Below are 15,119 nucleotides of genomic sequence, written 5' to 3' on the forward strand. Positions count from 1 at the left end.
AAAACTATGAAGTGTGGTCAGACAGAGACATTTCTCTGTTCTGGAAACTTCTCCCTCTAAGGGAGTCTTCATTCACGGTTGCCTGTTCTGTCCAGGCTTTCCTGATCTCCTCTAGTGACTCCTGTCAGGGAAAGCTGGGTTTTTGTTTCCCTGTGGAAACTTCAGGTAGGTAGTGGTATCTGGGACTGAGAATGCACACTTAGCATTAATGACCCTGTGAGCAGCTTGAGAAAGTTAAAGGTATTTTTTAGCTACTGAACTTCCTTTTTAGGATTCCTTATACCTGAAGACAACCTGAATTTCAGCCTAAAGATAGGTCATGTGTTTAAAAGATCTTCAAGACTGAAAGAAAAACATTCTTCCGTTTCCCTGTGGAAGAAGGGACTCATTCAGCTGAGAGTGGACGGAGAGCCGACCCGACAAACAGGTGACAGCGAGTTCCCTCTTCGTCTGCAGGCGAGAGGATGTTCCAACACCTTCTATCTGTGTGAATCCACTCATGTTCCCTGTCCCTGGCTCAGATCTCCAAAATGCATAGCTCTTGTCCACATGGTCCTGTCATGTTGCTTTTGAAGCTCTTTCTTTGTTTCCAAACCTGATTACAGACCCTGGAGAAGACCGGCTCACACAGCACACTGAAATGAAGTCTGCCGGTCTGGTGAATTTGTTCCCAGTAACTGGACGGCACGGCTGGGAAGGAACTGCTTCCTGCTTTATTCCAGTTCGGGGAAACTCTGGGATCGGCTTCTCTTATTTCCCATCGCTTGTACCTCGGGATAAATCATTCAGCTCCCCTAGTAACAATGGTGCATGCTTGTCCAGCATGTGCTCTGCTTGAAATCCTAACGTCACCCCTTGTCCTGAGTCTGAACAACTCTCTGAGCCTGGTTCTCTTCCACAGGTGGAGAAACTGAGGCACGGAGAGCTCAGGAACTTGCCCAAAGTCCCACAGCTGCTAGGTGGACAAGGTGGGCCATGCACCTGAGCCGTCCGGCTCCAGAGCCCATGACCTGCCCAGCCTCCAAGCATGCTGAGGGAAATCCAGACACTTTCTGCATGAAGGACGGTGAGCATGTATTCCGGTGCTCTTGTCTAGGAGAAAAACACATCACCTAAGCTGTTTTTCCAAGAAAGCAGAGGCCTTGATGGCACCATGAAGAGAACAAAACAAAGTTAGTTTCACTGCTACACATTCCAAAGGGAAAAATAATAGGAACGTGGGTTTGTCATAGAAGGAAAAGCAGGGAGGGAGTCAGACTGAGGAGCAGGGGCTGAAGGCCTGGACGTGGCCGGGAGGGGGCTTGGCTAAGAGACAGTTGGCTGGTGGAGGGTCTTACAATCGTCTAGGATTTTGGAAGTCAAGTTTACTTACGTAAAGTTGTAAAGGCTGAGTGATATCACCTGACATCTGGGTTATTCTTATAAATGTTTAACATAGCTCTCATAGTCAACGTGTATTCCTCAGAAAACCGTGCTTTTAGATGTTCCATTGGGTGTAAAATAGGATTGTTTTTATAATTGAATTGTGTCCTCTCCTATGGATCAATATTTTTCCTGAAAATCGTGGAGAAAGTACCTGCCCGTAGCAAATCTGAGTGCAATTTCGGATGCCCCCCCAAATTATAATATCACAGGCATTTATGCCCCAGACCTGAGAACAGATGCAAGGGAACAAAAGATGGTCAACCAGCGTTTGAGGGTTGACTAAGCACTGCGCCCCACTGCTCTTGTTAATCCGTGACACTGATGCAGAATTAACATATAACACAATTCACTGATTTTATGCAGTCTGAACAAATATACTCAGCAGTGTCGCCACCACCCCAATCATGACACAGAACACCTCCATCCTCATGTCCACAATCGTGACACACAACATCTCCATCCTCATGTCCACAATCATGACACAGAACACCTCCATCCTCATGTCCACAGTCGTGACACAACATCTCCATCCTCATGTCCACAATCATGACACAGAACATCTCCATCCTCATGTCCACAGTCGTGACACAAAATATCTCCATCCTCATGTCCACAGTCGTGACAAAGAACACCTCCATCCTCATGTCCACAATCATGACACAGAACACCTCCATCCTCATGTCCACAATCATGACACATAACACCTCCATCTTCATGTCCACAATCGTGACACAACATCTCCATCCTCATGTCCACAGTCATGACACAGAACATCTCCATCCTCATGTCCCTTCACATTTAGTCTCTGCCCCTATGCCCCGCTAGTGGCAAGCAGTGATATGTTTTCTATCATTTCTCTTCTATATTTTCTAATGTGTGATATAAAGGGAATCGTGTGATAATGAGTCCTCTGTGTCTGGCTTCTTTCACTTACCAAAGGCTTTTGAGTTTCCTCCTTATGGTTTAACATGTGGTTTCCCGTCATCTGGATGGATGGACCACAGTTTATCCATTTACCGAGTGACGGACACTTGGGTCGTTTCCAGTTTCAGCTGTCATAAATAAAGGAAGCTATCGTTGACATTTATGTACGACTGTTTGCATGAACATATTTTCATTTTTCTCCAGTTAGCATTTAGGAATGGGGTCATAGGTCACATGGCAAGCAAATGTTTAATGTTACAAGGAGTTACCCAACTCTTTTCTGAAGTGCCTGTCTAATGTTTTGTTCTCACTCCAAGGGAGTTTCAGTTACTTTAAGTCTTTCAGTCTTTTTGAACCATTCTACTGAGTATGCAGCAGTCACTGTGATTTGAATTAGCATTTCCTAAAGGATTAAGATGTTTAACATCTCCTTATGTGTTTACTTGCCACTCAGATAGCAAATATTCTGGCCATTTAAAAAAAAAGGAGTTGTTTGTCTTCTTTTTGGGTTATAAGAATCCTTTTATATTCAGGATATTTAATTCCTCAGGGTTTTCTTCTATGGTTCATGCTTTTTACGTCCTATCTCAAAATCTCTGTTTAAGGCCACAAAAATTTTTAAATATTTTCTTCTCGAAGTTTTGTATTTTTGATTCTTCTACTAGAGGTCTGTGGCTCCTTTTGAATTAATTTTTGTAAACCATGTGAGGTAGGGATCAAGGTTCTTTTTGTGTGTATATATGAACATTTGATTATTCCAACACTATTTTTTACACGACTGACCTAGTATCTACTGTATTGTAAGTATTAAGCTGTACTCTTTAAAGTTTACTTTCTATTTCAAATATGCAATAACTCTTTCCTAAATCCCTTTCTAAAGGAATCTGGGAACAATGAACTCAAGGCAGGGAATGCGACTGTAGGAATTCCCAAGATTTTTCCATGCATATTTGCTATTAGCTGACACCTACTCAATCGATCACTGCATCAGAACAAGTTCAACTGACAACTCCCCTCTCCTGGGTCAGAAAAGTCATGAAGAGCTTAACCAAGCTTTTAGTTGTAAGGGTGGAAAGGTAAAATCTAACCATTAAGAACTTAGAAATTCAGCAAGGACATGGTATGACAAAGAGGACAGGAACTTCCCATCTATGGGTTTCAGCTCAGGTGAAACCCAATATTTCAAACACAGGGAAGAAAAGTATACATTTCTTGTATACGAGATCAGTGTGTATAAAATCTGATTTTAAACTCTCTAAGGAATGGTTAAATGCACTGGCTTATGCTTGGGAGGGTGGAGGGAACACTACTTTCCTTCTCCTACTGGTTTCCTAAGTTTTGGGGGACCACCTGTCATGTAAGACCTTTAGTATCTCTCTAGGCTCTCTCTTCCCTTTGGCAGGTGGCATAATTTATTTGATGGCGAATTTGGGAACAGAAACGTGGCACATGCAGCTCTATCCTCTTTCTTTCTCTCTGGGCTCCAAGCAACCTGTAGGAGGCTCACCTTCTTGTGGACACCTGCTTCTTTCCAGTTCTCCCCACGACTTGTGTGTAAGTACGTCTTATTCTAGAATTTGATATTAGGAAACTAGGTTGTCCATAGGTACATTCACTAATGTAAGTTTTATCAGGAAAAAAAGGTAGCATTTTGCTGTCCGAACTGAGCACTATTTCTCGGTGGGTTCAGAATAGGAGTAGGAAGGAGGGTTGTAGTTTGTAGGGCCTCCAACTGCAAAGGTCCGGACAAAATAGGGTGCTGAAGATTGGTTTAATAATGTCTGCAGTATTCAGTTATAAGACACGCTTACTTCTTCAAGTTCACAAAGCATAAAATAGGATTAAAGTACAGTGAGAGTTTGGCTTGTACATCACAACTTCCTGTAAAAAGCATCAGGCAGCTCAGGATACCCATGGGATCTTTGTCCAACAGATATCCAGAGTCAGGAGCAGCAACTTGGGTGACAGAACAGCTCTATTCCACTTTGAAGCAGAGTTCAGATTAAAAGACCTCTGGTGGTTTATTTTAGGTTTATGAATTTATTGATAACTATAGATTTTTTTCAGCACATGAACAATGCTGAGAATAAACAAGTACAAATTCTTATGATAAAACATCTCTACTCCTCCTGAACGGACTTCTTCCTCACTGATACTAAAATTGGATGATGCGTTTAATGGTTCTTTACACCGAAACCAGGAATTGACTTTCATTATTCTGGTGATGTTCTTTGCCTTGGGGTCATATTCAAATTGCTTTGATCCACGGAAGAAATAGAAGAACCCTAGAGAGAGAGAACATCATTAGTTATTTCGTGCAACTCTATGATGGCTCCACACTTGTTGACTATAGGCATATATAGAAAAAATAATTGCACACTGTGGAGAGAAAAGGAACTCGTGTATTACTGAGATACATTTTACTTTATATTGTCACATGAGAAATATTGTTAGTTTTATTTCCCCAAGGAAGAAGCCAAGGTCTGAACATGAATGTCAAGGGGCTTACCCCTTGTCTCGCCAGACTGTGGTTCATGCCAGAGGTTCTCATACTAGGTTTCAGAACAGTGTCTTAGCAAAGGGGGAGGAGAAGGCCCCTGTGGGTTTGGCCTTGGGCCCTATATCCTCATTTTCCTCGAGTTGTTCTGCTCTGTTTTAGGTATTAAGGTTTGTGTGAGATTTCACTGCAAGAAATGGTGGTGTCATTCAGGAAACTTTTTAGGCTCTGTTTACCCCATGTTCTAGGGGGTTACCCATGGTCTAAGTCCGAGGCCATTGCAGCATTCTGAGCACCGGGGTGCTTCTAAAGCTGTAGACTTCTGCTTCTTACCCACAGTCCTACATCCGCCTCAAAAACTCTGAAGGATTTGTCATTTCCCACACAACCCCCAAGTGCACACATTAACTACACACATGCTAGTTTGAGAGTCACTGTCCTGTTCGTGTGCTTAGTCATTCCTCACACTTAAAACTCTCCAGGGGTGTGCAGGACGCCTGGTGGGCTCAGTCGTTAAGTGTCTGCCTTCAGCTCAGGTCATGATCCCAGGGTCCTGGGATCGAGTCCTGCATGGGGTTCCTTGCTCAGCGGGGAGCCTGCTTCCTCCTCCACCTCTACTGTTCCCCTGCTTGTGCTCTCTTTCTCTCTGTCTCTGACAACGAAAATCTTAGAGAAACAAAAACAAAAACAACTCTTCAGGGGGTGTCTTTCAGGGGCTATGTTGGATCAATGATAAGTAAAATTAATTTTGATACCTTTTACAGAGATTTGAAAGAGTGTAACAGAACTTAGAATTTGGTTTGTGGGAATGCCAGCCTGGGTGGAGTTTATTATTATAGGTACCCGAGAAGAGTAAAATCACATTAAAAGTTATATGCAACTAACGAATCACTGAATGCTACTGAAAAACTAATGACGCACTATATGTCGGCTAACCGAACATAATAAAAAAAAATAGTGCCAACCTCAAAAAAAAAAAAAAAACAAACAAAACCAAAAACCCAACCAAGGAAAATGGAAGCATTTCCACTTCTATGTTCTCTCCCAGCCACTGAGGTCTCCTGAGTACCCACAGGCTTAGGCAGTGATGCTCACCTTTATGCTGGAAAGCAGCATCGACTCGGAGACCGACTCCTGGGAAAAACTTCACCACCCTCCGTGGGTACCCTCTGTCCATGCTCTGGGTCACTTCGTCATACCTGCAAGCAGGGATTAGAAACATTCCCAGGGGATCTTTGCTCTGGGGAGCTGAGTCCTTCCACTGCCCCACTCGGAGTCAAAGGGGGATGTGGAGAAGCAGCAGCCCCGGTAGAGGAAAACTAATTCTGTCAACGATAAAAAACACGTCAAAGATTGTGTGTGGCTGAATCACTTGTAGTGTCTTGAAAAGAAAAAACGAGGAGTGGAAGCAAGCCACATCCTTCGTCAGACTGATGCTATGAGATCAGAGTGCGGGCTCACAAAACAGACTGTGCACTACAGAGATCACACTGCTGGGCACCGGCGGGGAGGCGGGCGGGGGACGCGGAAACGGGAAGGAGAGGAAGGCGGGCACCTGTGGCGACGAGCACCGGGCAATGAGGGGAAGTGTCAAATCGCTGTATTGTACCAGAAACCAGCATGATACTGTATCATAAGTATGTTGCAATTAAAAAAAAAAAAACACAAAGTAAGGCTCAGCTTGCAGCTTTCCCAGATTTTGATAAGGTATATTGGTATTATCGGTAATTTGGTTGGCATCACCAGTTTTATTTTTTTTTATCTTATCTTTATTTTATTTTATTTTTTTATGTTAGAGAAAGAGCTTCGGACTCCCTGAAACATTCTTTTGTTTGGTGAATGCCATGTCCCCGAGGTGGGCTTCAACATAAATGATTTTAGAGGACTACAGGTGAGTTTTATTTCTGCCCATGTTAAAGTGATGGTGTGTGGATGTTTTCCGCAGAATAAACTGAAGAGGTCGATTGTCTGCACACTTACCTCCAGCACCAAATGCCCACAAAGAAGTAGGTCTTTCTGGTGCTGTGGTCGCAGACAGCCGCGTCAATTTTCTTCACATGCCTTGGAAAGCCAAGCGTATAGATGGGTTTGGGATAATCTGGCAAGACAGCATATCCTCTGATCACCCAGAAGTTGTCATCTAGGAAGAGAGAAGGTGATTATCTTCTCATCTGTTACCTAGAGGGAAAAACAGGTGTCCTAAGAAACTCGAAAATAACTAGATGCCTCATTTCTCGGGATTCTGTCATCTCCTGTCCTGCTTATTCTTACTGCCTTCTTCAGCTGCCTTTATCATTCCGACTCCACGCGTGACACACACCGACAGTCAAGCAACATGCTCACTAGTGTGCGGACTGGTGATGTCTCCGACTCTGACAACCCAGTCAGCTTCATTTGTACACAATCTCCTAGATTCCAGCCCTCGGCTATTCACAAAGGCAAGTAATCTGATGAAATCCATATAAAAACAGCATTGAAAAATGTAAGATTCCAGGTAAATTTGAATTTCAAATTAACACTGGCTGACTTTTACTCTAAGTATATTAAAATATTACAAGGGACCTGCTCATAATAAAAAAATTGTGTGTTTTATCTGAAATTCAATGTGTCTTGTATTTTTATTTGCCAAGTCTGATAATCCTAGTAAAAAATAAATATAAAAGAGGGATGGGTTCTCTTTATTTGGCAGAAAAAAGATCGTTATTTTAGTTTTTACCATACAGGTTTCTTTTAGCTGCGGTTTAGTTGGGACAATGTTCGTCTTCACAGCCACAGAGAACCCTGGGTAGTTTTTCTTTCTGTAGGAACCTACAGCCAAAGAACTCTCCATTTGCCTCACACATGGATTTTGTGTTCCTTGCCCCAAACATCCACCGACCGGTTCACGTATCCAGAGACAGAAGAAAAAGCGTGATGGGCAGAGTTACCTTTAAACACTAGAATCTTATCGTTGGGGCTCTCGTATGCAGCTTGGATATCCGCTGGCAGGGAGGGCCAGAATGAAGAGATCAGTTCAAATTCAACGTCCGAGATATCGTAGTAAATCCGCCACACATGCCTGTGTTAAAAAACAACAAAAAAGCACTTTACACAAACAGCGTATATTGTGGTGGAAACACTGTAATCTAGGCTTCTCTTTTGATTAGATGCCCCTCAAATAATTTAGAGCATTCACACACTTCTCCTCAGCCGATGTAGGTGGTTGTGAGTTCACGTCTCCTCCGGCACTACCAAGGTCAAGACACGCCTGTGAGCTTGCTCTCCTGGGAACCGAGAGTAGCAACTGCTCATAGCAATATCGATGCTCAGAGCTCAGGGACCTTGTTTTTGCCAAATCAGCGATGCTCAAAGTTCCAAGGCAACAGCGAGCATCTCAGAAGAAGCTTTCAGTCTGATGTTCGCTAGAATAAAGACTTGTGAGCATTGCACGGTAAAATATTTCCTCAGATGTTTCCCTCAGGCTGTAAAGTTCTGAGTCTATGAACAAGACCGAAAAGCCTGTCCCATGCTGGGCTGCCCCTCTCTGACGTCCCGGCCAAGTGGCCTCAGCCCCCACGGCGCGGAGCATGGCACCGAGGGCTGTCTCGCTGTGGGTGAAAGGGGACAGATTTCAAATATTCTCCTTGTGCCCCTGTGCTTGTGAGATGGTCTGTGTCCCAATACTGAGCTCTGAAAACGCAGTCATGGTACACAGAGCCGACAGGCCACGTTGCCACTGCAGCCCAGTGAGCTGTCCGCGGGGAGAGAGGAGTGCTCCCACCCCGGCGATCGCGTGTCCCTGCTGCCACGTGAAGGAACGGTCTGCTCATTCGTGTTTCCCAGCTGGCGCTCTCGCTGGAAAAAAGACCTTTTATCATCTGCTGCTTTCCAGGGTGCAAATGCCCCAACCATGGCCAGTTCCAGGCTACAGAAGTGATGCGAAGTGGTTTGCAATCCTCCCCCAACCTTAACCATTGGCTCCTGAAATGAAATTGGCTCCTGAAATGGTCAGCTCCTGCACCACTGGGATGGGTGTACGGTTTTAGCGAAGAGGTCACTGAAAATGATCCTACTTCACCTTGTTATACAATGGCAATTAAAAATTTGCTTAACAACACTTAAAAATTAATTTATCAAACAAGCAAGAGATATATACACATAGTAAAGTATTCCAAAGAGTATGGACAGTTATAAAATGAAAATGAAAAGGAACACATTCTCCTCCATCTCTGTGATTTCCTATTTACCCCCAAATCTCTTGAAAAGTAAAATATTCATAGGAAGTTGAGGTATTTAAGGGAATGGGTTTACCTGCCTTTAAAGAACATTACTTCTCTGCGAAAGGTGGTGATAGCGTCAAAAGTCAAATAAGGGTCACAGGCATGGGGTACGGTGGCCTCCTTTGGCTTAGCAGATGTCTTAGGTAGACTCCCTTTGATGAGAAAAGAAAGGGCACCGTGAATTCAGAAGGCATGTGGAAATACCTAGAGAAGGATCTTACCCAAGTGGGTGTTTTCTTCATGGTGATATTTCAAGAAGTGATTTTTTCACTTCCTTTCTGGAAATCTTCCTACTGAGTTCACTTATATTCTGATTTCTGAGGTTGCTCACCGTAGATGGACTGGATCCCATTGATATCGTCCTGAGAAAGCGGGTACTTATTAGGATCCAGGGAGACGTAATTTGGAAACATCAAAGCTGTTTGATCATTGGAGTGAGAGAGTCCCAGTGCATGGCCAAATTCATGAGCAGCCACAAGAAATAAGCTGAATCCTTAACAAAACCAGGAAAGACATGGGTATATGGGTCAGTCAAAAGGAGAATGGCTGCATCTGAGGTTAAGAAGTAGCCAAGCGGAGAGAAGGAAAGGCTTGCCATAGAGTGGATAATTGGTCTATGTGCCATCATTTATCTCGGAAGTATTTCAACACTAGTCATATCATGATCATCTGATCATGAACATATATGATCAAGAACAACAAGATGGCAGGAAACAGGTGTGTGAGAAGTAGTTATTACTACAAAAAACAAAAAAGGAGAAGCCACCAGTTTTTGGTTGTTGATGGGTTATACTGTGTGTCTGATCACGTTTATCCTACTTGTATCGTGTGGAAGTCCTCCCTGCCGTAGGATCTAGTCCTTGCCATCACCCTCCATGATCTAGTCCCTGCCTTTGTATGAGGCTCATACTTTGTTTTCGTATTTCATGAGCTAACCGTATGCAATCATTTTCATCTCTCATCCGTGCCATGCTCCTTCTAATCTCTCTGGCTTCCTACCTCCATCCCCTCTACCCAGAACATCACCTCTCCCAGCCCTGTGTGCCAAGCTCTCTCACTTGTTGCTCAGGAAATCCCTTTAGAATCAGCTCGTGTGTGAGGCTTCTCTTAGCACCCCTCCTCTCCTGGCTGAGTTAAAGGCACCTTTCTGCGTTTCCATAGACTCGGTGTTGAATTCTGCCATAGCACATGAGGGGCTACACTGACCACTTTCATGAAGTTGTGCGTCTTTTCAGGGACTGCGTCTTAGCCACTGTTTTTCTCCAGTGACTGCTAACCTGCCTGTCAGTAGTGGGCACTTCATAATGGTGGCTGGATGTCCCGGTGTTTATGTGGATGAAAGAATGTTTGGATAAGTCTCCTACACACCCATACTGGAAGTCTCTGCATGCAGGCGAAGCTGCCCTTTTCTCTGTCTCTCCCACTAGCCTGTAAGGTTCTAAACATAAAAGACTGTCCTTGGACTTGCAATTCAGCCTATGGACCCTAAAGAAAAGGCCGAGGCTTTTTTGATGGAGCCTTGTCCAACGATGCCGGCACAAATGAGCACGGAATGACCAGGGATTATTTAACGGTCCTTCGGGCTTCTCTGCTCTGGCCTCAGCTGGTGCCCCTCGTCTGGCTGGCAGTGTCGCTGCGTGTACGTTTGGACAAGATGGGACAAGGGACTCTTCGAAAAGATAATTCAAACTCAAGTCATCTCATGACTTTCAAACCTTTATGCTGGCTTTTCAGACGCTGCGTGGTCTGGACCCTATTCACCGTTTCCTCCACAATCCTGCTGCTTGAGTCGGTCGGGCTGCGCTTTCAGGAGTGCTCCGCAGCCGAGTGCCCGCTCAGCCTCCATCTCAGGTCTGCCGTCACTTCCTCCCCTGACCTGTGTTCCTGTTCCCATTTCTTCTCCCCGCTCCTACCACTTTGCTATCGTTCCTTCACCCTGGGGTGGGTCACGCTGACTTAACTGCTGTTTGAGATTGCGTGTGCCCTAGGCTGCAGAGCCCTGAAGGCGAGGGTGAGTTGTGTACTCCAGCTGTAGTGCAGAGCTGGCTCATGACGGCTGTCTGGTACAGGATTTCTGACTGACTTCGTTTACCGAAGTTGTGGGGCATCTATCATGCGCTGGTTTGCGGAAACCACAGAACGACTCACAGACTGGACTGAACTGTGTGATCGGAGAGACCACACTTCAGGACAGCCGTAGCCTCTGCTTTCCTGGGACCCCGGAAACCAGACCCCAGACCCACGGCAACTATTGTCAATGACAGAAAACGAAATGGGGAGAACCCAGAGTCCACGGAGCCTGCTCCCTCGTGGGATACACATATTTTTACTGTAGTAAAGTTTTGTTTCTTGTTTAAGAAGTAATAGAAAATTTCCTATTTTAGTACCAGGCAGGCATGAAATGAAATCAACTCATTTGGTCTAAAGGTTGAGTCAGGTTTGGGGTCTAATTCCTCGGCAGGTGGGCAAGTGTTAGAAGAGGAAGTTCATGCCTTTGAATCGACCTTCTAGGTGCTGCGAGCCCACACGCCATCCTTCAGTCACGAACTCAGAATCCCAGCCCCTACAGCCTTCTTCTGTCCTGAAGCCACAGGTGACTTCTACCCTTGCTACAACACACGGCCCACACTGACTTGTAGGGTGCGGTCCGGGCCCTGCAGCACACAAGGTCATGAACCTGTGAAGGCCTGGAACTTGTCTGGTACAACTCTGTGGTCGGCCTAGTACAACTCCAGGGTCTTGCATGGTTCCAGGCACATGGCAGACCTTCAGGCGCTGTGGGCACATGCGTGCGTGTGTGAGCACGCGGAGAAGGCCCAGATCCGGAAAGGATCAGCGTCTTCATGAGGACACTGTGCGGGTAAGGTCCTGACATGAAGAGCACCGTTATCTAATAGATACTGAAACGTCCATCAGTGAATATGGAAACTGTGGGGCAACTGGGAAGTAAAAAGCAACTAATTGTGAAGCCATTTCAGGGATTCTTTTAAACAAGATTCTGCTCACGGAGAGAATTGGGCTCACCTGCTCCATCCTTGGTCCAGTTTTCGTCCTCATCGAAGTGAGTGTCTCCACCCAGACCCAGACCTGGAGGAAAGGCATGTCCGAGGACTCCCAGGGGGCCATCAAAATAACGAGGGCACCGGCCATGCACTGAGACACAGGTCATAGGGGGAGAAAGGTCAGCCTGTCCAAATCTCCTGAGATGGAAATAGCCAGACTTTTCCCTCTGCCGGAAACCTTACCTCGGGTCCTAAAGGCAATCATGATGTCCGCAACCCCCTTGAAAGTCTTGGTGAACGTCAGCGGAGTCACTCGGCTCCACACCTCAAGGCCGCTCTGGATGGCCTCGTCCACATCTGCCCTGGCCATATCTGGAGTGTAGTTGACGATTCTTCAAAAATTACAGAAACAGATGCGTCGGTGATGGCACATGCATGTAGACACACAAAGACAAAACGATCGTTTCTTATAAATCACACACAGTGGTCACTGATAGCATCGCGCTGCTCTTATGTTAGTATTTAAACAAAGCGCATTTCCATATGCTCTGTGACCCGATCCTGTCATCTGCTCGTGCATCGCGGAGTGGAACAAGACGTCAACAAACGAGCCTCAGAGAGGTTCTGTGACTTCCCTGAGATCACATCCTGACGGGGGAGCGCCCCTCTCCGGGGCGGCCTTGCGGTGCACGAGCGGAGATCTGCGTTCTCGGCATTCTCAGCGGCTCGAGGACATCAGTCTCACGCTCGCATCATATGCAAAGAGTCTCCCTTGAGAGCTTGAAAGACTCAGTTCCTCAGGAAAAGACTTCCCTCTGGCTTCCATTCCCTGTCTTGCTAGAGCTATGATTATTTTAATTCCTAAGACTCAATACAGTGAAGGAAGAGCTAGGAGACGTGTTCTTTGGGGCCCGCGGGAGGGCTCGAGAGCCACAGTCACGGCCACGACTCGGGTGGGAAGCACACCCCACCCTCTTTCTGCCAGTGAGCCGGCCCCCTCTCCCCGGCACGCCTGGGGCGGACTCCCCTCTCCGCCCGGGCTCCACCTGAGGTATGACGATGCTAGCCGAGGCGTCTCTAACATGAACTGGCTGAACTCCAGGCTCTTCCCATCTTCTCCTGAGCGTGCTCGAACCATCGCTTCAGCCGTCAGCAGTCCGACGGCCGAGCTCCGGGTCCCGAGTGTGTATGCGAGTGGCCCCCAGTCCTGAGTGTGTATGCGAGTGGCCCAGGCGGGAGATTGAAGCGTATCTGCCAGAGCCAGTCTGCTGGGACGACTTGGGGATGCTTCGATAACCTCTGTCTCAGTGTCTGTTTCAGGCGGTCCCAGCAGGGCTGCCTACAGCCCAGCGTCGCAGGGAGGATGGAGCAAATGAGATCAGTGGACCTAGGAAGTGCTCGGTAAAATAAACTGTTACGGTCCTGTGGTTTTGGACCGGGGCGCATGGGGGAGACAGTATGCGCAGGTGTTACCTGTATGTGAGGTTGTGTCTTCCCCATCCTGGAAGGGTGTAACCGTACTGACCCACATCTGGCACTCCGCACCTCGGTGTCCTCATGATCTCCAGGGTGTGTGAGTCGAGTTGTCCAGTCACTGTCAGTCCAAAAAATGCTTGCATTTCCCGAATCTTATCATCTAAGAGACTCCCGTTCTTGCTTTGAACAAGAGGACTCCCTTCTATTTCAAGAGAGTAGAATTGGTTGAGATATGCCTGATCAAAGAGAGAGAAAAAATAAAGGAGGACACAAACTACAGGACAGCACATCTGTATCTCCGGATAAAACAGAATCACCTGAAATCCTTTTTGGCAGTGGGTGGGAAGAAAGACATAAGGAGTGAGGGGAGGGAAGGAGGGGGAGGGAAGGAGAAAGGAAGGAAGCAGAGTCAGCCTGCCTTTCCAGCTCTCCACGAGTGGCTGAGCCCGTGGGCCTAGCTCTCCACGAGTGGCTGAGCCCGTGGGCCTGGGGTTACCCAGCCCACACAGCCCACACGACTCCACGCCTGCAGGGAGGACAATCAGTGGATTCTACGTGTTAAATGATTGCACAGCTTAGACACTGCTGCTCGCCCCTGCATTTGGGTGTTCCCTTGAAACAAATTCTAGAAGAGGTATGTGGTTGTTCTTTTTGCAGACGTGATTAATTTAACCAAATATGGCAAATTGACTGGACTAATTTTTAGAGGGACTCTCCAAGGTCAAGTATTTGGACGCATGGAGGGGTAAGGACCTAGAGTGGGAGGTGGGCCCCCCTAGCTGGTATGATATTCCTGTGGAGAGACCCCATTTCTCCCAGGGCTGTTCCCTTTCTCCTCCCTTGGTCTCCGCCGGGACCCACGGCTTGAAGTGGCAGCAAATCTCCTTTCCTTTCCCACCCCCAGCTTTCGCCCCACACACGGTTATTTGGTGTCCTTGAGTTAGGGGAAAGTACCAGAATCTTTTGCAGGAATTTGCTGTCTTGTTAGGTTCCAAGGCAACCAAGAAAATTAATTTTTTATCGATAGCCCTTATTAACATATATTGAGACACATACCTGCACCAGCCGTGCGTTCTCGTCCGTGTCCATCTTTCGGTCTACAGGAAATGCAGAAGAAAACATTATAAGGAGCCAAAATCGAAGCAGAAGTCTCTTCATTACTCTCTCCTTTCTGCCGAAGCCTGTTTCTGTTTCCACGGAATTCAGAAAACAAGAGTAAGACGTGGCATGACTTGGCTTGTATTGTCATTTAATTAATACCAGAAAAGGACATTTGCCATGAAGTGTGTCATGATAAGCCCTTTCCCCTTAGGTTAACTTGATTTTGCAATCATGATCTGCAGTTTCTGAGGAAACACAGTCACTGTTGATTACTGAATTGATTATAGTAGGGAGCCAGCCTCCAAGTTACTGTTGTCCTTGCAAAGTTGGAGCTCTTCTTATCTTTGACATTCTTGAGAGTTTATAAAGTAATTTTCTTTTGAACGAAACACCAGGATATCTTGGCTAGAAAGGTATCATGAAAATACAATTGAA

At 46.1% G+C, this 15,119-nt stretch overlaps 1 protein-coding gene across 2 annotated transcripts; it reads right to left on the minus strand.

Moving 5' to 3' along the window:
• Positions 1-7,779: 7,779 nt before the first annotated feature.
• MMP27 (matrix metallopeptidase 27) lies at positions 7,780-14,651 on the minus strand. 2 transcript variants are annotated; one of them, XM_032844063.1, is made up of 7 exons: positions 14,640-14,651; positions 13,581-13,785; positions 12,351-12,499; positions 12,130-12,258; positions 9,437-9,598; positions 9,141-9,257; positions 7,780-7,904 (listed from the first exon to the last, which is right to left on the minus strand). In XM_032844063.1, exons 2-7 carry the CDS (start codon positions 13,724-13,726, stop codon positions 7,855-7,857), a joined length of 753 nt encoding a protein of 250 aa, XP_032699954.1. In that variant the 5' UTR covers positions 13,727-13,785; positions 14,640-14,651; the 3' UTR covers positions 7,780-7,854. The 2 variants fall into 2 exon arrangements, with proteins under 2 accessions (XP_032699954.1, XP_032699953.1); XM_032844062.1 differs by lacking the exon at positions 14,640-14,651 and having other exon boundaries at positions 13,581-13,920.
• Between the last annotated feature and the right edge of the window lie 468 nt (positions 14,652-15,119).

Source organism: Lontra canadensis, unplaced genomic scaffold (assembly GCF_010015895.1).
Source record: "Lontra canadensis isolate GAN:19392208 unplaced genomic scaffold, GSC_riverotter_1.0 scaffold147, whole genome shotgun sequence".
Classification (NCBI taxonomy): Eukaryota; Metazoa; Chordata; class Mammalia; order Carnivora; family Mustelidae; genus Lontra; species Lontra canadensis.